The 25,587-nt window shown below is 48.3% G+C and overlaps 1 protein-coding gene across 6 annotated transcripts in view; it reads right to left on the bottom strand.

The window, feature by feature from the left end:
- Window positions 1-165: 165 nt before the first annotated feature.
- The window catches only part of LOC139416829 (histone-lysine N-methyltransferase 2D-like), a 47,895-nt gene continuing 22,473 nt past the window's right edge, over window positions 166-25,587 (bottom strand). For 3 of the 6 annotated variants that reach the window (XM_071165916.1, XM_071165919.1, XM_071165917.1), the window contains exons 27-49: window positions 23,737-25,461; window positions 23,435-23,602; window positions 23,062-23,192; window positions 21,166-22,925; window positions 20,869-21,080; window positions 20,654-20,720; window positions 20,240-20,472; window positions 16,990-20,124; window positions 16,422-16,565; window positions 16,044-16,208; window positions 14,907-15,042; window positions 13,937-14,018; window positions 13,347-13,522; window positions 13,013-13,137; window positions 12,620-12,752; window positions 12,192-12,328; window positions 6,787-8,152; window positions 6,432-6,568; window positions 6,043-6,173; window positions 3,761-4,067; window positions 3,464-3,537; window positions 3,282-3,390; window positions 166-3,074 (exon numbers count right to left, since the gene is read on the bottom strand). In XM_071165916.1, coding sequence (XP_071022017.1) covers window positions 2,982-3,074; window positions 3,282-3,390; window positions 3,464-3,537; window positions 3,761-4,067; window positions 6,043-6,173; window positions 6,432-6,568; window positions 6,787-8,152; window positions 12,192-12,328; window positions 12,620-12,752; window positions 13,013-13,137; window positions 13,347-13,522; window positions 13,937-14,018; window positions 14,907-15,042; window positions 16,044-16,208; window positions 16,422-16,565; window positions 16,990-20,124; window positions 20,240-20,472; window positions 20,654-20,720; window positions 20,869-21,080; window positions 21,166-22,925; window positions 23,062-23,192; window positions 23,435-23,602; window positions 23,737-25,461 — 10,746 coding nt within the window. In that variant the 3' untranslated portion in view covers window positions 166-2,981. The remainder of the gene's footprint in view (window positions 3,075-3,281; window positions 3,391-3,463; window positions 3,538-3,760; window positions 4,068-6,042; window positions 6,174-6,431; window positions 6,569-6,786; window positions 8,153-12,191; window positions 12,329-12,619; window positions 12,753-13,012; window positions 13,138-13,346; window positions 13,523-13,936; window positions 14,019-14,906; window positions 15,043-16,043; window positions 16,209-16,421; window positions 16,566-16,989; window positions 20,125-20,239; window positions 20,473-20,653; window positions 20,721-20,868; window positions 21,081-21,165; window positions 22,926-23,061; window positions 23,193-23,434; window positions 23,603-23,736; window positions 25,462-25,587) is intronic. The other 3 variants (XM_071165920.1, XM_071165922.1, XM_071165921.1) reach the window with 2 other exon arrangements.

The raw sequence follows: 25,587 nt of genomic DNA, 5'->3' as shown, positions 1-25,587 counted from the left end.
TAAACATACTGTATACACACACCTTCAATATTTCAAACCATGTTAAACCAATGTTTTCCAGAATAGTTTGGTGAGTTTTAATTTGAGTTAAAGTAGGCTAAATCTATTTCAAGTCTCATTCTAATCAAGTTAATATTTTTTATAAAACAAATGCAAGATCCAAGATTATATTTAAAATGCATTTTATTTTCCTTTACAAGAAAAAAAAAAGCAGTGAAAGAAATGGGAAAAGCTGTAACCTCTGCCGTCATCCAAAATAATATTCATACAAAACATGCCACAACCTTTTTATATTCCCTAAAAGCGCTGCTGTAACAAACATTTTTAAAAAGTAGGTTAGGTAAAAAAAAGACTTTTTTTTAGCCATCTTTAAATCATAAGATATTCAAGAAATGATTTAGGCTGAAATTCAGTGAGCTGCAAAATGTCTCGGTCTTTCCTTGAAATATAAATATACCAAGAAAAAAATGGCAATCACTGCCTCATAAAACTTTTAGAGAATTACTCCATTCATTTACTAGAGAGTGCAATTCATTCTCAGGTACGGGGTTCACTTTGAATATTTAGTTATGACATACAGGCCGAGTAGCAGTTTTCACAAGATATACCAACACGTTCACTTCTATAGGGAAGATACAAATAAAACACCATATTTAATATCTCAGTCAAGGAAGATTTTCCATTTACTTATAATCCAATGATGACCAAGGTATAGATAGGTTTTGGTAACGACAAGCAGTAGCATAAATAACTAAATTAACTAAATGTTATGCACCGTTGTACTCCTTTTACACAGTAAGTGATTTCTCATGTAATAATCATGACAACTTTCCATAATGGATCAACTTTCTCAACATTTATTCCACCGGTGGCTTCTCGTCCAAGTCATTGGAGAAGCCCAGTCGTGTCCACATACCTATTTTAACAAACTGTCTTTGAAATCTTATAGCAAAAAACGCTAATAGAAAAACAGGTCAATGCAAAAACACTGGTTCATTTACATAAAGATAATACATAGTTCCTTATATATATATATATATATACACAGCTTAATCTCTCATAAAATGATATCCAGTGGTAGATTTTTTAAATCAACTTTATTTCTCTACAATTTTAGATTTTTATTGATTAAAAAGGGGTTGATAGTTTTTTGCCCCCTATAGTATATAATATACAGTTTGTACACTTTTGCATTTTTCTTACGTGAGGTCAAGGTAGGAGTACAAGTAGAAGGGAGACGTCGTCATGGAGACCTCAGAACCCCCACATACTTTCTTTAAAGATTTACTTTGTTATTAATTTACTTTCATAGAAAAATGCCCTTTTTTTTTAACAAGTCTTCCCCTGCCATTTCTTCAAGCCTCCAGTATAGAAGACCGTACTACCACTAGAAAACCACAATACAGGGACATTTATAAATACACCTAGCTGTGGTGTGGTAAGACAGGCAGGGAAAGACTCACTACAGTAAAGTTTACAACAGTCCACTACATGATAAAGAGAGGAAGAGGCTAGATTCATGGTTGATGGTCATTCAAGAAAAGAAAAGATCAAAATGCAGATGGGATTTGAAGGACTAAAAGGTGAAAAACAAATGGGATAGTAGTCTAGTCTTGCATCATTACCAGCAAGCTTTTTGCTTAATGTGTGACTTAAAGGCATTAAGCAGCAAGCGTACATTACATTTCCTTCACTCATTAGTTGGACTTGATCGTCTTGCCAAAGACTTGTTCAATTAGCGGTGTGATCCTGCTTCACTTTACATACTGAAGCTGTGTAAGCAACAATCATTCACAACAATCTCTCCCTCTCAGTCCTCAGCAACACAAGGGTGACTGTTATTGTGTCAATTCCCACACAAAGGAAAAACAAAAGATACATAGAATCCAGGATGATCAGGAGTCATTTAAAGACACCTATTAAGCTTGTGATTGATCTTAATGCGATGGCTTAACCAATAAACGGTCATATCATTAATTAATAATAGGATTGTTGGCTAATTATTGTAAAATGATCATCAGCATAGAACAGAGAACAAACCTGCTGTTAGTTAAAGTTTCCCTGCTTGTCTGAGAAGGCTATATACTAATAGCCTAATGAAAACAACATTCTCTCCCCCCCCTCCACAGTAGCAGTTAACAGTATTTATACAAAGTAAGCAGTCACTTCCCACTAGATTAATGAGGTAGACTGAGGGTCCAACTAACCCACCATTAAACTCCTTTAGTCAGGACAAGAATAAAACACCTGTCTGTCTGTCTGGTGCCTCTGGAGCCACAGGTCAACTTTTATAGTATTTGACATCTTTCTCTTCTGCCTCTCAACGATACATAGTTCTTCTCTACACACTCAGAGCCACTGTCTTCAGGATTGTCTAGCTAGCCAATAATATCCACGTTGGGAAGTCAATCTTCAATGACGATGGGAACGTGTGTTTTCCTTGGGGGGTAGGAAGGGGGGAGTGCAGGAGGAGGAGGATAGGTCTGCCTTTTTAAAAAATGCATTCGTTATTTATTAGTACTTAAAATGTCTTCTTTCATCAAAGCTCAAGGTAAGGTCTGCCCTAAGAGAGTATTGATATCACATATAATCTGAACATTTGGTAGATGTGGAGAGGATTGTAATTCCATCCATAGTTACTTAAGGGGTAGGTAGAGGAAAGAGTTGCTTTTGGCAGAGAGGACACAGTTCATCCACAAAAAGACTGTCCCATCATTCGACTGGATGTCAATACAGGTGGTTTGTTTTCTTGTATATCCATAATGCTCTTCAAACCTTTGGCTACAGGTGTGAATGCAAACGTCTTAGTCTTATTCTTTTGGAGGTCAGTTTCCCTCCTCGTTCGTCAGCTTATGAACAGCTTACGAACAGCTTATGTACTGGGTAGTAGTAGCAATAATCTAAAGGCTTTGGCGCAGTAGTGTTCTGGCACCGGGGAGAAAGATACATCTTTTTTCCCCTCTCCATTTCTCACAGTTAGTTTAGTTCATCCACTTTCGGCAATTCCAGGCTCCGCAGTGGCAAGGGATTTTGTGCTGATCGTCCTCAAAGTCAAACTGATAGTCGTACGTCAGCTAAGAGAAGAAACAGAGGTCAGTAACAACACAAGTAACATGTATAAAATCTGGTTCAGTTGTCCAAACATGCTTTACAGTAACACAACCAAGACCCTCTAAAGAGCCAGTTAAGATTTAAACGACTAAATCAGTGAAGGAAACTGTATATTATGTACACAGTGGTACAAAAACGGTATACTGCGTGACCAGGGCTCTGTGTCTCACCTCTTCTCCCTTGGGGATCCGGCGACTGGAGATGATGATGATCTTGTCCTCTTTGTCAAACGTCACCACCTCGGCAACACAGTTGGGGGCACAGGAGTGGTTGACATAGCTGAAGAGGAAAACAGGGTGAGACAGGGACAAACAAGCATAATATGAAAGAAAAAAATAGACCCAACACTTACCGAGCAGGACCGCCGGTCAGAGTGGCATCGATTACATGCTCGTTATTGGTGCGGAACATGTAGATCCCACGGTTCTAGAAGAAAAGAAGCAGGAAGAGAGGTCATGTAAACATTTCCGATCCACTGATACCTTATGGACAAAGATATTACAACCTTTTAACCTTCTTATTCAGTTTGTGTGTAAAATCAATAAACAATTGATCACAGCTAATGGGGATCCAAATAAACAAAGAAAACAAAGACTATTGTCTGCTACTACTAGTCAACTACCTAGACTACTACTCAAGAGCCACCCACCTGTTCCTCATAGATCTTCTCGCGGCGGTTGGCCACCTCGTTGCGGATGATGGTTCCTATATACTCGATGACCATGGTGTGTTTGTCCAGGTCCTTGGCAGCGTATAGCCCCAGGCCCTGGATCTGGGACCGGGCCAGGTAGACGTTGTTCTTCCACTCGGTCTTCAGGCGCCGGTACTGGGAGGACTTGGAGTGGACAAACTGCTTGCTGTAGGGGGTGTTGATCTCGCCAGTGAAGGTGCTCTGGTAGGCCTTGGACATGGACGTACTGTTCAGGGTGTGAGGCCTAAGAGAGAGAGACACAGAACTAGATCAGAGTCAGTCTGCACAGTCATCATGTCAATCATTCAGTTTAGACTTGTTAGTTTACTACTAAGAAACTACTAGTTTCACTGCTCAGTATGACAACATTTGATAAAACACATGAGGGGATGTGGTATATGGCCAACATACCACGGCTAAGGGCTGTTCTTAGGCACGACACAACGCGGAGTATATACCACAAACCCCCAAGGTGCCTTATTGTTATTATAAACTGGTTACCAACGTACAGTGCATTCAGAAAGTATTCAGACCCTATAACATTTTCCACATTTAAGTTACAGCCTCATTCTAAAATGGAATAACATTGTTATCTCCTCTCGTCAAGCTAAAACACAATACCACAAAATGACAAAGCAAAAACAGGTTTAGACATTTTTCCAAATGTATTACAGAGGAAAAACTGAAATATCACATTTACATAAGTATTCAGACCCTTTACTCAGTACAATGTTGAAGCACCTTTGGCAGCGATTACAGCCTGGAGTCTTTTTGGATATGACACTAAAAGCTTGGCACATCTGTATTTGGGGAGTTTCTCTCATTCTTCTCTGCAGATCTGTCAGGTTGGATGGGGAGCGTCGCTGCACAGCTATTTTCAGGTCTCTCCAGAGATGTTCGATTGGGTTCAAGTCCAGGCTCTGGCTGGGCCACTCAAGGACATTCAGAGACTTGTCCCAAAGCCACTCCTGCGTTGTCTTGGCTGTGTGCTTAGGGTCATTGTCCTGTTGGAAGGTGAACCTTCACCCCAGTCCTGAGCGCTCTGAAGCAGGTTTTCATCAAGGATATCTCTGTACTTGGCTCTGTTCAGCTTTCCATCGATCCTGACTAGTCTCCCAGTCCCTGCCACTGAAAAACATCCCCACAGCATGATGCTGCCACCACCATGCTTCACCGTAGGGATGGTACCAGGTTTCCTCCAGACGTGACACTTGGTATTTTAGCCAAGAGTTAAATCTTGGTTTCATCAGAGCAAAGGATCTTGTTACACATGGTCTGAGTCCTTTAGGTGCCTTTTGGCAAACTCCAAGCGGGCTGTCATGTGTCTTTTACTGAGGAGTGGCTTCCGTCTGGCCACTCTACCATAAAGGCCTGATTGAGTGCTCCACAGAGGAGCTCTGGAGCTCTGTCAGAGTGACCATTGCATTTTTGGTCACCTACCTGATCTAGGAAGGGTCTATGTGGTTCCAAACTTCTTCCATTTAAGAATGATGGAGCCCACTGTATTCTTGGGTACCTTCAATACTGCAGAAATGTTTTGGTACACTTCCCCAGATCTTTTCCTCGACACAATCCTGTCAGAGCGCTACAGACAATTCCTTCAACGTCATGGCTTGGTTTTGCTCCGACATGCACTGTCAACTGTGGGACCTTATATAGACAGGTGTTTGCCTTTCCAAATCATGTCCAATCAATTTAATTTACCACAGGTGGACTCCAATCAAGCAGTAGAAACATCAATGATGATCAATGGAAACAGGATGTCCCTGAGCTCAATTTCGAGTCTCATAGCAAAGGGTCTGAATACTTATGTAAATAAGGTATGTTTATTTTTTATAAATTTGCAAAAAAAAACATTTCGCTTTGTCATTATGGGGTATTGTGTGTGTGAACTGATGATACTTTTTGTAAATGTTGATCCATTTTAGAATAAGGCTGTAACGTAACAAAATGAGTGAAAGGGGAAGAGGTCTAAATACTTTCTGAATGCACTGTACATTTTTACAGTTAAAATACCTGTTTTGTCCTACTCGCAGTATACGGTCTGATATACCACGGCTTTCGGCCAATCAGCATTCAGGTCTCGAACCACCCAGTTTATAATATAACTATTACTATAGATCTATTTGGAATAGTATATTGCAGTCTTACATCTTGCAGTGCAAGAGGATCTTGATCCTACCTGCAGTTTCTCTCTACAGTACAATAACAATCTGTGGAGGACTATACTGCATTCTTACCTCTTGCAGTGTGTGAGGATCTTGGGTTCGGAACGGGCGCAGCCAGTGGGGTTGATCATAAGGGGCAGCTCCATCAGAGGGTGGCGACCATAACGGAACACATAGTTCTGGCAGTTCTCCACTCCAGGCAACTGATAATGTAACACACAGGATGTTAGTGAAGTTAACGATGAAATAACATTGTCTCTCTCTCAGATGAAACCTTATTTCCTCTACAGTGCACTACTGTTAACCAAAGTCCTGGTGACTCTGGTCGAAAGGACTCAAAGTAGGGCACTGTATGGCTTAATAGGGTGACATTGGAGACACAGACATTGATATTATGGAAACAAATGAGAGCAGAAGGGAAAAACAAAATGGCGATGCCGCTTTCCCTTAGGACTTCTTACCGACTCAGTGATGCGCAGCACGGCGTGGACAGTGAGGCCGTACATCTCCTCTGCCTTCACGTGATCAGTGAACAGTTTCAGCATGGCAGACTCTTCTCTCAGCTTAGCTACAGACTGAACCACTCTGTCCCAGATACCTAGAGGAAACACAGGACATGGTTATAGACCAGATTAGTAAATAGCAGAGGTGGAGTCAATTTAATTTAAATTACAGAAATGGCTGGGATTGCAATGAAATTCTGAATTAAAGGCAATTTAGACATATTAACCTGAACTGTGGTCAGTTCTGTGACTACACATTTCAACACAGAGCGGCAGCCAGAGCAGGGTGTGGGGACAGACTTTAAGAATGTACCTTCTGGGCTGGTGTCGCGGTAGTGCAGGTCCTCCTGTCCATGCTCCAGCACCCGTACCTCGAACATCGGCTTTCCCTCCGTCTCGCTGATACGGCAACGATACCGACACCGGCGGTTAGGCACCCGCGTGCTCCAGTAGATCCTGGTAGCCTCGAAGCCCACGGGGAAGATGGCGGTCGGGGAGTGGAAGGCTTGCATCTGAGACGGCAGCAGCTGGCCCACGGCGTGGAAGATGAGGCCACCTACGCGGAACAGGTGGATGCGGTCGCCGCGTTGTAAGATACTGGCGATCTGCTTGACCTCGTCTCTCTCGATGTAAACGCGCCGGAACACGGCGAAGCCCGTCAGCTCCTCCTCGCTGGGTCCTTTCAGTTTGTGTTGGGTGCACAGCATGGTCTTGTCCCTGAAGAACATGCAGCGGGCCCGGATGCCGCAGGTGAAGTGGTAGACGTTGGGGCAGCGCAGGCGGTTGCAGCTGTTGGTAGCACCAGTCTTCTGGCAGCAGGCACAGCGGGTGCGGAGACCGCGCCTCAACGCCATTTCTACGTTCATCAGTGCGCCTCCCTGCGTCTCGTACACCTCCGTGCTCCACAGGGCGCAGTTGAGATGAACCCACAGGTCCACATCGATGTTGAGGAGCCTGGCGGGGCCGTCTGTGGCGCCATCGCCCTCCTCGTGGCAGAAGCAGCACTTGCGTTTGTCCCGGGGCAGCTTGTCAGGCCTCAGGGTGATGCGGAGACGCTCCATGAGCTCTGAGACCCCGCGGCTGCTCTCCTTCTTGGAACCTCCTTTACGGATGGTGATGACGATCTGGAGACGCTTCCAGCGGAGGCCCTTCCACTTCTTCACCTTGGGCCGGACCACCATCTCCTCAGGGTCGGGGGAGAGGGGCCTGCTGCGGTGCTTGACCTTGGGGGAGGTCACCTCCAGGCTGGGGGTTGGGGAGGTGGGGATGTTCTGTGGGGCTGGCTGGTCAGCAGGCTTGGCATCATAGTCTGCCTCAGCATTAGCATCAGGAGGAGGAAGGATGGCTTCAGCGTCAGGCTCCATTTTGATCTGAACAGTGGTGGTGCCAGGCTCTGTTTTGACCTGAATGGTGGTCTGAGCAGGGCTGGAGGGAGCTTGAGAGGGAGATGCTGGCTGGGTGGTGGAGGGGGAGGCTGGCTGGGTGGTGGAGGGGGAGGATGGCTGGGTTGGAGGCTCAGTCTCAGGCTCACTAGTAAGAGCAGGGGCAGGAGGTGGAGGAGAAGGAGAGGAGGGCGGGGAGTCTTCAACAGGGATGACGGGAAGGTGGTGTACATCCAGGTCAGACACGTTAGTTGTATAACAGTGCTGAACCGGTTTGTCCTCCTGCTCCGGCAACTCCTGAGAGAGAAATGAAAGTGTTTTTAGGGATCATCTCCCGGTCACTGACAAAAAGAAAGCCTGTGCAAAGGTCTCCAGCTAACCAGACTAATAGTAATTGATTGGATTTACAGTGACTTTTTTCCTATGTTGTTGCCTTGCAACCTGGATTTTGGGGAATTTTGTATCATTTGATTAACACAACATGCCTACCACTGAAGATGCAAAATATTTTTTTTATTGTGAAAACAAAAAAGACAAAAACCAGAAAACTTGAGCGTACATAACTATTCACCCCCCCAAAGTCAATACTTTGTAGAGTCACCTTTTGCAGCAAGTCTCTTGGGCTGTGTCTCTAAGCTTGGCACATCTTTCCACTGCGATTTTTGCCCATTCTTCATTTTTGGCAAAACTTCTCCAGTTGGATGGGTTCCGCTGGTGTACAGCAATATTTAAGTCATAGCACAGATTCTCAATTGGATTGAGGTCTGCGCTTTGACTAGGCCATTCCAAGACATGGAACTCGAGTATTGCTTTAGCAGTTTGCTTAGGGTCATTGTCCTGCTGGAAGGTGAACCTCCGTCCCAGTCTCAAATCTCTGGAAGACTGAAACAGGTTTCCCTCAAGAACTTCCCTGTATTTAGCACCATCAAACATTCCTTCAATTCTGACCAGTTTACCAGTCCCTGCCGATGAAAAACATCCCCACAGCATGATGCTGCCATCAGGTTGATTCAAAACTCAGATAGAAAAGTCGAGGTGATGAGATGTTGGGTTTGAGCCAGACATAGCGTTTTCCTTAATGGCCAAAAAGCTCAATTTTAGTCTCATCTGACCAGAGTACCTTCTTCCATATGTTTGGGGAGCCTCCCATAAACCTTTTGGCAAACACCAAATGTGTTTGCTTACTTTTTCTTTAACAATGTCTTTTTTTCTGGCCACTCTTCCGTAAAGCCCAGCTCTGTGGAGTGAACGGCTTAAAGTGGTCAGATACTGGAATCGGACAGATACTCCAATCTCTGCTGTGGAGGTTATCAAGGTTATCTTTGGTCTCTTTGTTGCCCCTCTGATTAATGCCCTCCTTGCCTGGTCCGTGAGTTTTGGTGGGCAGCCCACTCTTGGCAGGTTTGTTTTGGTGCCATATTCTTTCCATGTTTTAAATAATGGATTTAAAGGTGCTCTGTAGGATTTTCAAAGTTTCTGATATTTTTTTATAACCCAACCCTGATCTGTACCTCTTCACAACTTTGCCCTTGACCTGTTTGGAGAGCTACTTGGTCTTCATGGTGCCGCTTGCTTGGTGGTGCCCCTTGCTTAGTAGTGTTGCAGACTCTGGGGCCTTTCAGAACAGGTGTATATATACACTGAGATCATATGACACTTAGATGAAGTTCACCTGTGTGTAATCTAACTAATTATGTGACTTCTGAAGGTAACTGGTTGCACCAGATCTTATTTAGGCGCTTCATAGCAAAGGGGTGAATACATATACACCCACCTCTTTTCCTTTTATTTTTTTTTATTATTTTTTTATTCCACTTCACCAATTTGGACTATTTTGTGTATGTCCATTACATAAAAATCATAAAATTACAGGCTGTAATGCAACAAAATAGGAAAAAACACCAAGGGAGGTGAATACTTTTAAAAGGCACTGTATATAGCTATTTCCAGATGCTCAAAGGATTTTACATAATAAGGGATAAAGGGTCATTTTTGGAATGTTAAGTATAGACAAGCACAGATTTATATGAGCATACTATTAACATATTTGAGCTAAAATATAATGATAAATTGGGTATTTCAAGCCCTGAATGCTGATTGGCTGACAGCCGTGGTATATCAGACCATATACCACAGGTATGACAAAACATTTTTACTGTTCTAATTATGTTGGTAACCAGTTTATAATAGCATTAAGGCACTCCGCGTTGCGTCGTGCATAAGAACAGCCCTTAGCCGTGGTATATTGGCCATATACCACACCCCCTCTGGCCTTGTTGTTTAAATATAGCTACATCATAAATATACAAGGTTATATCATAGGGAGACTGTACAGGGATGTGATCAGGATAAGGATGTTGGCGTAGCGATAGGTCTGCAGACTCAGTTGTCCTGAGTCTGCACAACACTGCCAGGACCTAGAATCAATGGAGACAAGTTTTTTAATTCTATATCTCTTGACACATTCATGAAAATAGTCATGGCCTCTAAATCTTGAAGTTGCATACTGGACCCAAATCCAAATAAACTACTGAAAGAGCTGCTTCCTGTGATTGGCCCTCCTACGCTGAACATAGCAAACGACTACCAATCCACCGGATGTAGCCGTGGCAATAATACATCTCTTGAAAAAGCCACATTTTGACCCAGAAATTGTAAAAACACTAAATTCGGCCTTAAACGAATCTCCCATTCCTCTAAAAAAAAAATGAAAACGCTGTTGCGCGTAACTCACTGCCTTCCTGAAGACAAATAATGTTTTTGAAAACGCTTCAACAGTCTGGTTTTAGATCCCATCATAGCACTGAGACTGCATTCGTGAAGGTGGTAAATTACCTTTTAATGGCGTCAGACCAAGGCTCTGCATCTGTCCTCGTGACCTTAGAGCTGCTTTTGACACCATCAATCACCACAGTCTTTTGGAGAGATTGGAAACCCTAATTGGTCTACACGGACAAGTTCTTGCCTGGTTTAGATCTTATCTGTCGGAAAGATATCAGTTTGTCTCTCTGGATGGTTTGTCCTCTGACAAATCAATTGTAAATGTCGGTGTTCATCAAGGTTCCGTTTTAGGACCACTATTGTTTTCACTATATATTTTACCTCTTGGTGTTGTCATTCGGAAACATAATGTTAACTTTCACTGCTATGTGGACGATACACAGCTGTACATTTCGATGAAACACGGTGAAGCCCCAAAATTGCCTACCGTGGAAGTTTGTGTTTCAGACATAAAGAAGTGGATGGCGGTAAAAGTTTTACTTTTAAACTGACTATTTAAACTGACTCTACTACGAGGGCTGAGTCACTGGCTTACTAGTGCTCTTCCATGCCATCCCTAGGAGGGTTGAGTCACTGACGTGATCTTCCTGTCCGGGTTGGTGCCCCCTTGGGCTCATGCGGTGGTGATCTTCGTGGGCTTTACTCAACCTGGTCTCAGGGTAGTAGGTTGGTGGTCTGTTGATATCCCTCTAGTGGTGTGGGGGCTGTGCAACTGCCTGGTTGGCCCTGTTCGGGGGTATCAGATGGGGCCACAGTGTCTCCCGACCCCTCCGGTCTCAGCCTCCAGTATTTATGCTACAATAGTTCATGTGTCAGGGGGCAAGGGTCAGTCTGTTATATCTGGTGTAATTCTCCCGTCTTATCTGGTGTCCTGTGTGAATTTAAGTATGCTCCCTCTAATTATCTCGCTCTCCCTCTCTTCCCGGAGGACCTGAGCCCTAGGACCATGCCTCAGGACTACCTGGCCTGATGACTCCTTGCTGTCCCCAGTCCGTCTGGTCGTGCTGCTGCTCCCGTTTCAACTGTTCTGCCTGTGGCTATAGAACCCTGACCTGTTCACCGGATGTGCCACCTTGTCCCAGACCTGCTGTTTTCGAATCTCTCTACCACACGCACCTGCTGTCTCAAACTCTGAATGCTCGGCTATGAAAAACCAACTGACATTTACTCCTGAGGCGCTGACTTGTTGCCCCCTCTACAACCACTGTGATTATTATTATTTGACCCTGCTGGTCATCTATGAACATTTGAACATCTTGGCCATGTTCTGTTATAATCTCCACCCAGCACAGCCAGAAGAGGACTGACCACCCCTCAGAGCCTGGTTCCTCTCTAGGTTCCTTCCTAGGTTCCTAGGGAGTTTTCCCTAGCCACCGTTCTTCTACATCTGCATTGCTTGCTGTTTGGAGTTTTAGGCTGGGTTTCTGTATAACTTTATAAATACATGTGATTGATTGATTCTATATTATTGGAGAATAAATATAAAAAAGTAAGCCTTTCAGATTAATCAGGAAATATCCCATTCCTGAAATAAATAGAATGCAGTGGGACGTACCTGTTTGATGAGTGAGAGGATGTCCACCTGTTTCTTCAGAGTGCAGCCTGGCAGAGAAATATCAAACTGTCTCAGCCACTCTGCATTCTGGCTGGGTGAACTACCTTCTATACCGCCAGTCTTCACACACAGGGCACCTGAGGGGAGACTTCACTGTTACCGTGATTGGTTTTATCAATAAATGTATCTGACCATTTTTTGTTCTGTTTCTCCAATACATTTATCTAGCTAACCATGTTCTCCAAAGTAAGACGGGGTAAATTCAACCTGGATAAACTTTAAACTCAGGATGAGCTTATCCTTCTTGCTAAACCTTAGGTTTCTGGTTAGATCAATATTTAGTAGGTAACAACATTGTATCTACATTATATTTGGGACTTTTTAAGTGTGAAGATAAATATAATACAAGTCAGCTGGAGGTCCAGTACCTGGTTGTACGGGTTCTTTGCCGGGTCCTGAGGCTCCTGCCCTGCCTGGGCTGGGAGAGAAAGCTACCTCATAGGAACCAGGCATCCGTATGTGCAGCAGCTGAGCCACCACCACCATCACATGGTTCAGATTCTAGAGAAATATACGTCAACCAATCAATCAAGATCTTGGTTGTTTTCAATGACACACAGTTCATGGTTCAGTTCAGGCAGGAGATCGCCTGGTGCCACATCGGTTTGTGTCATATTGCCAAACATGATGCAACAATTACCATAGGAGTTGGCAAGACAGCACAAACTGATATGGGACCAGTCTAGATAGGAGAGGGGTTGAAGTGAAAATGAGAGTGGGTAGGAAAGGGGTGTAAGGATGGAAGGGGGTTAGCTCGGTACCTTGGCTGCTGCGGAGGACAGTGTGAAGGTCACAGCAACCTCGTTGCTCTTTGCTTTGTTCCAGGGGTTGGTTGTAGACACCGCCTTGCCAACAGCTGCTTCAAACGGCTGGTTCTCTGGAAACACTGGACAAGGACAGAAAAAAGGTGACGTGGACTGGCAAGACAGAGTGAATCCATAAGTAAGTTATTTCAGAAGTGATAGTCCAAATATTTGTTTTATGTACATTTTCAAGTATTTTAGTTATTGAGCAATGCTCTTAGATGCTCAAGAATCACCTACAATAAGTGCATTTTCAACAAATATATTTTTTATGCCTGTATAGTGGTCCTACCAGGGATGGCAGTGCGGGTGATGAGTGGTATGGTAGGGGAGATGGATCTCTCCATCTCCTCCTCTTTGGGTTCTCGGAAGCGAGGGAAGCGTAGCGCCTCGTCACCTAAGTCACACTCAGGAGAGGACGCTGGGACAATACTATCTGGAGCATCGCTGTCCTCATCACTTTCCATCCTGAACGATACAGGGAAGGTCATGTCTGAGATTAACGTCATAGTAAATAACTACTCATTATTATTGGAGTACATTTTTAGTATTGAGAGCAAAAGTTATGCTCTCCATCCTGGAAAATACAGTTGGTCAGTCTAAAGGCCACACTGGGTAATATAATGGGAGGTAATATACATGGCAGAGAAGTAGAGGAGGATGGTCGCCCTCAAAATATTGAGGGAAAGTTTAAAACAGTAACAGCAATGTGATCCCAATAAAAGCATGTCATCCCATTGGCTTAGGCAATTTAAAAAGTTATTTTCTCAAATGTATTTTCACCTATCCTCCTTCAAAACGCTTTAAATCACTAACACAGCCGTCACTGATACGGTACATGTCACGCAGAGACGCAGGATTCAGACAGGCTCTGTATCATACCTGATGTCCTCGTTCTGGTTGTGAGGTGGGGTGGGGAGCGCAGCTAAAATATCCACACTCTTCACCTCCTCAGTCACAGAATCTACAGGCAAATTATAGAGATACAACTATTAACATACTGTTCAGCTGCTCATCAAGTCAGACTGCACTCTACAAAACCCTTACATTGGTCCTTCGAGCCGGATGGGAACACAAAATTGCTGAGGGTTTTAGATTACACAATTCACTACCTGAATTGTGGGGTGGCTGTACAAAACCCCACAGACGTTCAGAAGGGAGACTTAAGTGGTGTGGGGGCTGTGCTTTGGCAAAGTGGGTGGGGTTATATCCTTCCTGTTTGGCCCTGTCCGGGCGTGTCCTCGGATGGGGCCACAGTGTCTCCTGACCCCTCCTATCTCAGCCTCCAGTATTTATGCTGCAGTAGTTTGTGTCGGGGGGCTAGGGTCAGTTTGTTATATCTGGAGTACTTCTCCTGTCCTATTCGGTGTCCTGTGTGAATCTAAGTGTGCGTTCTCTAATTCTCTCCTTCTCTCGGTGGACCTGAGCCCTAGGACCATGCCCCAGGACTACCTGACATGCTGTCCCCAGTCCACCTGGCCGTGCTGCTGCTCCAGTTTCAACTGTTCTGCCTTATTAATTATTCGACCATGCTGGTCATTTATGAAAATTTGAACATCTTGGCCATGTTCTGTCATAATCTCCACCCGGCACAGCCAGAAGAGGACTGGCCACCCCACATAGCCTGGTTCCTCTCTAGGTTTCTTCCTAGGTTTTGGCCTTTCTAGGGAGTTTTTCCTAGCCACCGTGCTTCTACACCTGCATTGCTTGCTGTTTGGAGTTTTAGGCTGGGTTTCTGTACAGCACTTTGAGATATCAGCTGATGTACGAAGGGCTATATAAATAAATTTGATTTGATTTGACTTAAGTGTGATTTTATTTTTAATAAAGATAAATAAAATAATCTTCTTACCCATAGTGTCCTCTGTTTCCTGTTCCTCAGTCAGCTCCTCCACAGCTGTAGCCCCGTTGAGCAATTTGTGCTGCACCGAGGGGGGTGGTGTGGGGGGCAGGGAAGACGGGGGTGTCGGTGGATTACTAAGGTTACTCTGTTAGGATATAGGGTTAGCCAAGGTTACACAGTTGACAGTGGGATAATTGAGAGCAATAAAAGTGCTTGTTGTCATATGCACATCTTCTTAAACTTAGTTGCTGGGCGAGTGAATACATACTGAACAAAAATAGAAACACAACATGTAAAGTGTAGGTCCCATGTTTTATGAGCTGAAATAAAAAGATCCCAGAAATGTTTCATATGCACAAAAGGCACATTTCTCTCAAATTTGGTGCACAAATGTGTTTATATCCCCGTTAGTGAGCATTTCTACTTTGCCAAGATAATCCATGCACCTGACAGCTGTGGCATATGAAGAAGCTGATTTAAACAGCATGATCATTACACAGGTGCACCTTGTGCTGAGGACAATAACAGGCCACACTAAAATCTGCAGTTTTGTCACACAACACCAAAGATGTCTCAAGTTGAGGGAGCGTGCAATTGGCATGCAGACTGCAGGAATGTCCACCAGAGCTTTTGCCAGAGAATTGAATGTTAATTTCCTCCGACATCATTTTAGAGAATTTGGCAGTACATCCAACAGGCCTCACAACCCGCAGACCACGCGTAACCACGCCAGCCCAGGACCTCCACATCCGTCTTCTTTACCTGCGGGATCGTCTGGAACCAGCTACCCAGACAGCTGATGAAACTGAGGAGTATTTCTGTCTGTAATAAAGCCCTTTTGTGGGGAAAAACTCATTCTGATTGGCTGGGCTTAGCTCCCCAGCGGTAGGGCCCTCCCAGGCCCAGCCATGCACTCTGCCCCTGCCAAGTCATGTGAAATCCATTGATTAGGAATTTATTTAAATTTACTGATTTCCTTTTATAAACTGTAACTCAGTAAAATCGTTGAAATTGTTGCATGTTGCTTTTATAGTTTTGTTCAGTATACACACTAATACTCCTGCATCAAGAGCAATATGCAGCTGGAAATTTGGACCACAACAGTAAGTCCATGCTGTACACATCAGGTTGCTTAACGGAACATACCTTGGTGAGCAGCTGAGAGTAGTAGTCTGGGATGTTCCCCAGTAATGCATTTCCAAAGGAGCCCTTGAGCTGGGCCTTGCCGTTGGCTGGGCTGCTGCCGAAGGGGGCGAACAGGTCCAGACTGGCAGTGATGGAGGGCTCCATCAGGGGAAGGAGAGAAAGGCCCTGGAAGAAAAGAATGACAAAATGGTTACGTTTTTGTCACAGCAACAAAACAAGCCACATTAGGTATTACTGTCAACAGTGGCATCCTACCAAACATGTACTGTGTAAATAAAGTTGTTTTTTCATCACACATTAATTGAAAAAAATATATACAGTTCCACCCTTTCATTAAATTCAAGTGTCACACTACGTTTCAGTAAGAAAAGGTGTTACCTGTTTCAGTTGTTTCATCAGGGCCTCAGTGCTCTTCCCAATCTCCTCTTTCTTCTTCTTACGGGACTGGGGTGCTCGTTCTCCAGGCTTGTTGGATCGCTTTGCCTTGGCAACAGGAGCCCTCTTTGTGATGGACTGCAGATCCTGAGACAAACAAAAGCAATTAAGCAATTCATTGTAGGATCTGTAGATCTGTAGGCATCCATAGCACTGTTTTAAGCATCAATATGTTCCCATGTTCTTACCCAAATTGTGTGCAACACCGGTTAAACTCTAATATGCCTCAAAACACAGGGACGGGATAAGGACCTTGGAGTTTGATGAAAAACAGCAGCTTTTTGGGGGAATAATAACCTCCATGCCAAGTAAAAATGACTGACATGGCAGATTCGGACCGGACAATATGTACAGATGTCGTCTTTTGTGAACGTAATTACATTACCCGACCTCCCCCAGTAAAACTAAACCTGTCCAAATAGGGCTCAAGTCTATTTCTATGACTAGTACCTACTAGTTTTCAACATGGAGAAGAAAGACATCTGTAACGGACAGGATATATCCGACTCACCTCCATATTGCGTGGAGTCCCCTGTAGTTTCTGCTCCAGCATGGCCAGCTTGCTGTTGATGTGTCCGTTTATCTCATTGTGGATGCCCTCAGAGGGCCTCTGAGCGGCCAGCTGCAGATTCTTGGTCCTCAGAAGCTTCTGCAGTAGCTGTTGTCCTGTCTCAGTCCTAGGGATGTGGGCTCCAGGGTCCCCTCCTAGTCCAGGACCATTGTTACCAAACCCTCCAACCGGCTCCCCAGTCACCTCCCTTTTGATGGCCCCAGAGTGAGGACCACTACTTCCTTCCCCGTCACAAGTCAACTCTCTGGGCTCCTGTTTGATGTTCTGTAGTGTCATCTTACACAGAGTTCCCTCTCTTGAGCCTGATGGAGGTTGAGGACCATCCTGGTTCACTGAGCCCTGTTGTGGATGCTGTTGCAGTCCATTCTCGCCCTTCTGAGGCGAAAGTCTATTCGGGGGGACTTGACTCTGGGTTGTGTCGCCACTTTCGGCCTTAAGACCAGGGTAGTCCAGGGGACTCTTGGAAGCTCCAGGTGACCTGAGAGGAGAGGGCTTGCTCTGACTGTAAGGACTACGTTTCCCAGCTGCCCCGTCGGTTACAGACGGAGAGGCAACGTGGGTGGAGTGTGGCATGCCTGGGGTAGCTGGGCTCATGCCTGCTTCCGGTTTCTGGACTGAGGATCCTGCAAGCGAGCCTGCGTGGGAGGGAGAGCCCTGGAAGCGTTTTTGAGCCATGTGGAGCTGTTGTTGCTGGTGTTGCATGACTTGGTTTGGGTTGGGTTGACGCATCCCCAACCCCTGTGTCATGGCGTGCCGCTGGGGGTCTCCTGGGGAGTTGGCCAGGGGCTGACGGGGAGACATGGGCCTGATCTGGCAGCCTTGGGTGGGCCCACCACGTACCTGACCCATGGGGGAGCGAGTCATGGGCAGCTGGCCTCTCATCTGGTGTTGTTGGGCCTGTTGCTGCATCATCTGCTGCTGTTGGACACTCAAGGCGTACTGAGGCGAGGCTCCTGGCTGCTGCTGTTGGACTACAGGTCCCATGATTCCTTGCTGCTGCAGCTGAGGAGTCACCACGCCTGGTGGATGGCCGGGGGCTATCATCCCTGGTTGTTGCGGGGAGCCCAATCCCCCTGGTTTCCCCAGAGCTCCTCCATAGTGCATCTGCTGGGCCTCCAGACCTCCAGGCGTTCTCTGGATCTGTCCCACCTGCTGCCCCAGACCAGGGGGCCCCTGGGGCCTCATCTGCCCTGATTGTCCCTGACACACCTGGAGCCTCATCATCTGGCCCTGTTGTTGTTGCTGCAGTTGGAGCTGGCGCTGTTGGATCATGGCCTGGATGTGCTGGATCTGCTGGTTGGGGGTGAGGTGTCGGAGCTGGGGGTTCTGGGCTATGATAGCTTGGATGTTGACTGGGGTGCGTATCTGACCGGGTGGAACTCCAGGCCTCTGGCCAGGCATTATGACCTGCTGCTGGGTTCTCAGCATGCCCATCATGGCCTGCTGCTTTTGCTGCTGGGCCTGCTGTGCCATGAGGGCCTGTTGCTGGGGACTAGGGTGGCCTGGCATACCAGGGACAGGTTGAGGCTGACCAGGGTGGTTCTGTTGACCTATCACATTCTGCATCTGGCCCATACTGTCATGTTGTTGTTGTTGTCCAATTGGGTCTTGGGCTTGCTGCATAAGATTATGTTGTTGTAATTGTTGTTGTCGTTGTTGCTGTTGTTGTTGGGCCATGAAACACATCTGCTGTCCTTCTTGCTTGACGGTGACCAAACCAGACTTTGAGGGATCAGCATTGAGGGAACTCTGTCGCTGTAAAGACGTTTGTTGATGAAGCTGCTGTTGCTGCTGTGGTTGCTGCTGTTGTACTTGGGGATGCATGCCAACCTGTTGGTAACCTGCTTGCTGTTGAAGTCCAGCTTGAGTATTTTGAGGTTGTTGTTGCTGTAATGCCGGCTGCTGCTTCTGGGCCATGTACTGCTGCTGTTGTCCCACTGCCGCCTGTTGCTCTGCAGAAGCCCCTGGTTGGGTCATCTGTCCCGGGATTGAAGGTCCAGGTCCACCCTGCTGTGGAGGGGTCCTAGAAATAGGACTAAGGATGCCACCCTCCCCCTGCTGCAGCACCTCAGCTGGTTGAGGGGTGACCCGAGTGCTCCCCCCTGCTGAAGCTGGAGAAGAGCCCATTTGACCTGGGGTGGCAGGTTGAGAGAGTCCTACCTGGGAGTCTTGAGACTGGTTGGGTTGGCTGATGAAGCCCTGTGGTGGTGGTTGAATGAGCTGTTGTTGTGCCACTTGTTGCTGCTGCTGTAGCTTCAGTTGCTGCTGCGCCAACATGCGCTGAGCCAGGATTTGTTGTTGTTGAGGTGTGAGCTGGGCCTGGCCAGGTCCTCTGAGTCCGTGGAGCTGAGAGGGTCCCACTACTCCCTGCTCACCCATCATGAGCTGAGGCCTCTGTTGCTGCTGTATACCTGTCTGGGCCCCCGTCATGCCTAAAGGCTGGTCCATAGGCTGCCCTCCCATCAGGGTCTGCGGTGGCTGGGGCACAGCCTGGCCTGGTACTGTAATCTGGGGCAACATGGCCTGGTTGGGCATCATTCCCTGTTGGAGGTTTGGTTGTTGACCCATCAGAGGGTTACCCATTATGCCTGGCTGTGATTGTGGCAACATACCTGCTTGGCCACCTGGATGTGGCATGGGCTGCTGGCCTTGCATCATCGCCTGTTGTTGTTGTAGTTTTTGAATGATCTGCATCCTGTGTTGTCTCTCCTGGAGAAGTCTTGGGTCTGCTCCTTGGACACCTCCTGGACCCTGGGGGAAGAACACTGCAGGTGGACCACCAGGAGGACCAGGATGTCTAACTCCCAGAGTTCCAAGGTGCTGGCCTCCTCCCAGGAACAGCTGCCCCTGTGGGGGCATTTGGACGGGCATACCTCCCTGGGGCATGATTCCTGGAGGTTGGCTTATCACAGGAGCCCCTTGCTGGCCCATCATCTGCCCAGGCATCTTGGAGAGACTGTGGGGCCCCTGAGTAGAGGGCCCTGGGGCCAGGAGACCAGAGCACTGCTGGTGCTGCTGCTGCTTGCTTCTGTACTCTGCAATCAAGTTGGTGTGTTCCTTCTGCTGCTTTCGCACCTGAATCACAACAAGAGATACGGGTTAACAGGTGCCTAATACCATCTTAAGACTGGAAACATGAGGGTTGGTGGATGGATGGAGAGGGTAAGGATTTTCAGAGTTTCTTCCCCACCTGGTCCAGCTGTTTCTGGATCTTGCTTTGCTCCTCAGTGACCAGTTTGAGTTTCTCTGCGTCAGCCTCGGCAAACTCACGGCCTGCCTTCTTGGCAGTGCGCTGCTTGGCACACAGAGCCTTGCGGGACTTGCGGTGAGCTCCAATCTGCTCCTCCAGGAACTTGAGCTGCATCTGCAGCAGCTGCTGGGTGTGCAGGAGCCACTCTTCATACTGGTGCTGCTCTGCATCGTCTGGTAGGGAGAACAGGGGGTGATTAGTTGACCAATTCAAATCAGGTTGGCTTGTACTGGAATATATCAAATATGTGCAATGGCTGGGGGTACTCAAGGAGAGGTATGGGAAACACTGGACTACATCAACTAACTGAAATACATTTAAGTATTAGAAAGATTAAACACTTGTAGAACTTACTGATGATCCCTTGTACAAACTGGGGAGGGTTGGGTCTTGATTGTGTTGGGTCACTGCATTCCCCTTCCTGAAAATAAAAAGTAGTCAAAATATATAACTAACTAAACGAATCAAGTGATTGTGTTTTGAAGATCCCATGGCAATTGATCTGCTTTGCAAAATAAATATTATGAACACATATTGTCCTGGTTATGTTTGGACAAGTGACACTGTACCTTAGATGGACCAGATGCGAGTTGACCCTGAGGGTCTCCTGTTCCTGGCGCTGAAGCTAGTCTCTGGGCCAACAGAGAGACCTGTTGCCTGTTAATGCCAGAGGGAACCCCCATTGGGTCCTGTGCCAAAACTCTCTTGATGCCCTTCAGTGCCACCATCTTCGCCTTGGCGATGGGATCCATGATGTCATCCGTCACAAACTTGTCTAGATCTGTGAGCAAGCAGAAACATCAGGTCAAATATATGAAAGGAAAGCGTCATGATTCAAACAATCTCAAGAACTCATATGTATTTACCTTTATCAGGGAAGAAGTTATTAGCCAGAGCTGACTGTTTGACAATCTGCTGCGGCTGAGGGTTCTGAGGGTTGAGTCCTGGGTGAATGCCACCAGGCTGCCCCACCCTCATCACTCCTTGTTGCTGAGCCATGGCAGCCATGTGCTGCGGCGTTATCCCAGGTTGTCCCATGAGTCTTTGCTGCTGCAAAAGGTGTGGAGGGCGTGGCACCATACCTGGCAGTCCCATCATGCTCTGGGGTGGGGGGCGGTGGTGCTGGGGCAGCATGATATGTCCAGGGCCCCCCTGGGGGTTGGGGTGGCCTCCCATATGCCCCCCCATCGCCCCCTGGTGGAGGGAGCTGAGCTGCTGCTGTTGCTGCTGCTGTTTCTGGAGCTCCTTCTTCTCGTGCTCCAGCAGGTCCTGGATCAGCAAGGGAAGCTCACTGGCTTCCAGGGAGCTCTCAACTTTGTCTAGATCCACGGCAGGGGAGTGCTGTCCCCCTCCGTCGGGCAGCGCCAGGGGGTCCTCCCCCATGGAGGATAATGAATCAGCCTGACCCGGCAGAGGGTATGGGAGCCCTCCTAACCGCACAGAGCTCAGTGAAGCACCCTGGTTCTCTGGTTGAGTGGAGGGTTTGTTTGTTTGAAGGAGCATGGAGACAGCATCTCCAATCTCATCCTTCACCACAGCTTGGCCTGGCTCCAGCTTTATCCTGGAGGTGACAGCAGACTCCGAGGAGGATGGATGGAGAGTTGAGGAGGTCATGGAACCCCCTGTGTTTGGGGTCGGGTTTTGCTCAACTTTTGGTTTCTGTTCCACTTTGTTGTCCTGAGCCCCAAAGGTACCTGGAGTTTCACCCTCTGCTTCCACCAACCGCAGCTGGTCCGAGAACACATCCTTGGGGTCCCCTTGGTCCAGCTCGGGGTCCGTATAAGCCAGCAGGTCAAACTCGTCACTGTTGAGTAAGTCGTCTAGGTGTGGGTCTGTGGTTTCCAGGTTGTCAAGATTACCCAGGTCGTCGTCACCCTTATCAGGGTCTAGATCCAGAGCCAGATCATCCTCATCTTCCACTCCTCCATCCCCGGGGGCATTTCCTAGCCCTTTGGGGGCAAACGGGTCCTCCAGGTCAGGCTCGGGAAGATCAACACTAGATTCCCCTGGAGCTCCAGCCTGGGTCTCTGTGGAGGTCTGGTGCTGCTGCCCAGAGTGAGAGCTGAGAGTGTTAGGGGTCTGAGGAGTGCCTGTCTGGGATTGGAGATGGGGTTGTTGTTGTTGCTGCTGCGAAGAGCCAGTGCTCTGCTTTGGCATTAATAGACCCATACTACCCTGCTGTAGCCCCAGCCGTGAGTCTCTGACCCCCTCTGTCTGAGGGTCCATACCTTGAGGCACTGGATGCTGAACAAACTGGCTGGGGGCCATTTCCTGCTGCTGGGGGATGTAGAGGGGGGGCCGTTGCTGGGGCCCTCGTTGGGGAATCTGGGGCCCCAGGGGCAGCCTCTGGGAGTTGTGCCTTAGCTCGATGAACTGTGGTGGGGGTCCTCCGGGGTCCATGCTTGGCTGCATGGGTTCCCCTCCAGGGCAAGGCACCAGGCCACGGGGGTTAGCCATACCCTGCTGCATGGCCTGCTGGATGTTGAGGGGAGCGTTGAGGTGGTGGCTGGGGCCCACACCCTCCATGCCAGGCTGAGGGAAGCGACGGGGACCTGGGCCCTGCTGCCACTGCCCAGGGAACTGAGGACGACCATACATGCCCTGGGGGTTGGGTGGCCCTGGTTGTCTACAAAAGACAAATACAGACAACAAATGCAAAACATGTACAGCAAGCTAATGAGAAAGTATTGTGCACAAAAGTTATCTTTGCTGAAAACAACTCAGGATGGCATTTATTTCAATGTACAGCTATGTGTGCATACCTGAGCTGGTTGGGGTCCATCATGGCAGGGGTCCCTGGGGGTGGCGGACAGCCAACATCCATGGGACCCACAGCATGGGGCATCTTCCCTGCCAATGATGCCTGGGCACCAGCAGCAGTAACGGCACGGTCCTATAGGGACAAACAACAAGGACCTACTATTAATTCAAAACTATCAATCCCCTCAGGAGCATTTAAAACAAAATACTAAGAACCCGCTGAGAAGGCTTCAGTAAGGCTAACTGTAGCAAAATGTTTTGCAATAGGGAAGGACAAAAAAGCATTGTTATTGGACAGGTACTGCCTCCCAGTTTCAAAACATTTTTGAACACAACTCAAGTTGATTTCAGACATTGGTTGACATAACAGTGTACCTGTGGGTAGGGTGGTGGAGCACGGTGGGCTTTGTCTTGCTGATATGCTGCCATGTCTCCTCCAGGCCAACCGGTGGCAGCACTGCTGGTTGCTGCAGCCTCTTTCTCCTGCCGGATTGAGTTTCGCTGCATCTGCTGCCGGATCAAAAACTCCCTCAGTTTCTGTCGCTATCAGAGGAAAATAAGAAATACAGGCCAGAGGTCGTTAGGACAAAAAAAAAGACAAATATTTACCTGTAGATGTTGAAGGATTCAGAAGCCCTGTGGTGGAATAAAAGATCCTCATCAAATAGAACATGTACCTGTCTGTGCTTCTCCAACTCAGAGGGGCTGAGGCCCAGTAGTGAAGGATCCTGAACTGCTGACATATCGGGTATCTCCTGGGCACCGGGCATAGCCCCCAGGGGGTGAGGTGCCTCCGGGGGGCGGGGGGCTGTGGGGTTCTGCTGGAGGGGCATCCTGGAGTGGAAGTCGGCACCTATAGTCTGAGTCTGTTGTTGTTGGAGTTGTTGCTGTTGTTGTTGTTGTTGGAGTTGTTGCTGTTGTTGTTGTTGTTGGAGTTGTTGCTGTTGTTGCTGTTGTTGGAGTTGTTGCTGATGTTGTTGGAGGAGTTGTTGCTGCTGCTGGGCCATTTGATAGGCTATGTTGGGGCCCCGGCTGAACCCATGCGGCCCAGAGGGTTTCCCAGAGAGAGGGTCCCCCACAGGGGTGGACGACGGGGGGAGTGAGGGAGGCTGGTTGGGGTGAGGTGAGCCTCTGAAGCTGGGGGTGCCCTCGGGAGCAACAGAGGTGGGCCGGGGGGGCTTGTGCAGAGCAGCGAAGGGGTCCCTGGACTGAGGGCGTGAGGGGGGGCGGGAGTAGGGGTCAGGGGACTGGAAGCGGGAGGTGGAAGCTGGGGACTGGACAGAGAATGCGTCGTTGGAGGGGGCTCCAGGAGTGAGGGGGGAGAGGGAGCTGCCCTGGGACTGGGGGCTGGAGGGGACCCTGGGGCAGGACTCCTGCTGAGTCTGGGAGTGCCTCTGCTGGGGGAGGGGGGAGCAGCTGTCCCCAGACTGGGGCCTTGGGGTGAGGGGAGGCTGGGCATAGGGGTCCTGGAACGGGGTGGAAGTGGACTGGCGGTAGCCCTCAGAGGGGTGGTTGGGTGAGGCTCCGGGATGGAGTACCACCCCACTCTCTCCTTGGTGCATCCGTGGTGTCATGGGAGCCTTGAACAAGCCATCCCCAGAGTCCAGCATCCCTGCAGGGGAGCCCGTGTTACTCAGGTCCTGACGTCCCGTGGAGGAGGAGCGGGGAGAGGGTCCCCCGCTCATATCAGCCCTGTACTGCCCATGTCCCATCCCAGAAGGCGAGGACACCTGGGAGGGGGAGGAACCGTATTCTGGACGCCCCATCCCCTGCTGCTGGCCTCGGAATGGGTCTCCATAGTGGGTGGTGTGGGGCGGGGAGAAGAGAGGAGAGTCCCCGGGCCCTCCACCCCTGGACCGAGGGCTTTCTGGGGGGCCTAAGTGCTCCTGAGAGCCCTGCTGTGACTGGGGCAGGTGACCCTGGATCTGCTGTTGCTGCGGCCTGAAGAAGGGGTCGACCTGCTGAGCCCGCCGGGGATTCCCTGGCTGCATGTCGAAGGGGCCAAGGCTAGCCGGGTGTCCCTGAGGGGCCTGTGGCCCGGGGTGGGGGTAACCTGAGGAAGAGGCCTGGCCCTGCATGGGGCTGGAGGCGGCCTGGTGGGAGGAGTAAGGGGTGGAGGGGTGGGGTGACTGGGGAGGCATCTTGGCAAAGGGATCTGTCCGCATATCTGCCGATGCCGAGCCCGGGGTCTTGACAGGACCGTCAGGGAAGAAGGTGGAAGAGGATCCCGAGTCAGGGTGGAAAGGGAAGGGGCTCTCCGCCGAGCTGGGTTGAGAGGAGGTGGAGACAGAACCTGAGGGCGGGGGGATCTGGAGGTGCAGGTTGGGACGTTCACCTTTGACCCGAACACCACCACCACCCCCCTCTGTCTTGATAGGCCGACACACCTGGCTCTCTGCCTGCTGTGGAATGAGAAGAGACAGTTGGAGAGAAGCAATGAGGTTGCATACAGTGACAACCTTATGCTTTGGGCTGGTTTCCTGAAGATTAAGACTTCAAGTGGACTTAGTTTAGGAGTGGGGTTGATC

Source organism: Oncorhynchus clarkii, chromosome 9, assembly GCF_045791955.1.
Source record: "Oncorhynchus clarkii lewisi isolate Uvic-CL-2024 chromosome 9, UVic_Ocla_1.0, whole genome shotgun sequence".
Classification (NCBI taxonomy): Eukaryota; Metazoa; Chordata; class Actinopteri; order Salmoniformes; family Salmonidae; genus Oncorhynchus; species Oncorhynchus clarkii.
This window is presented reverse-complemented; position numbering and strand designations above follow the sequence as displayed.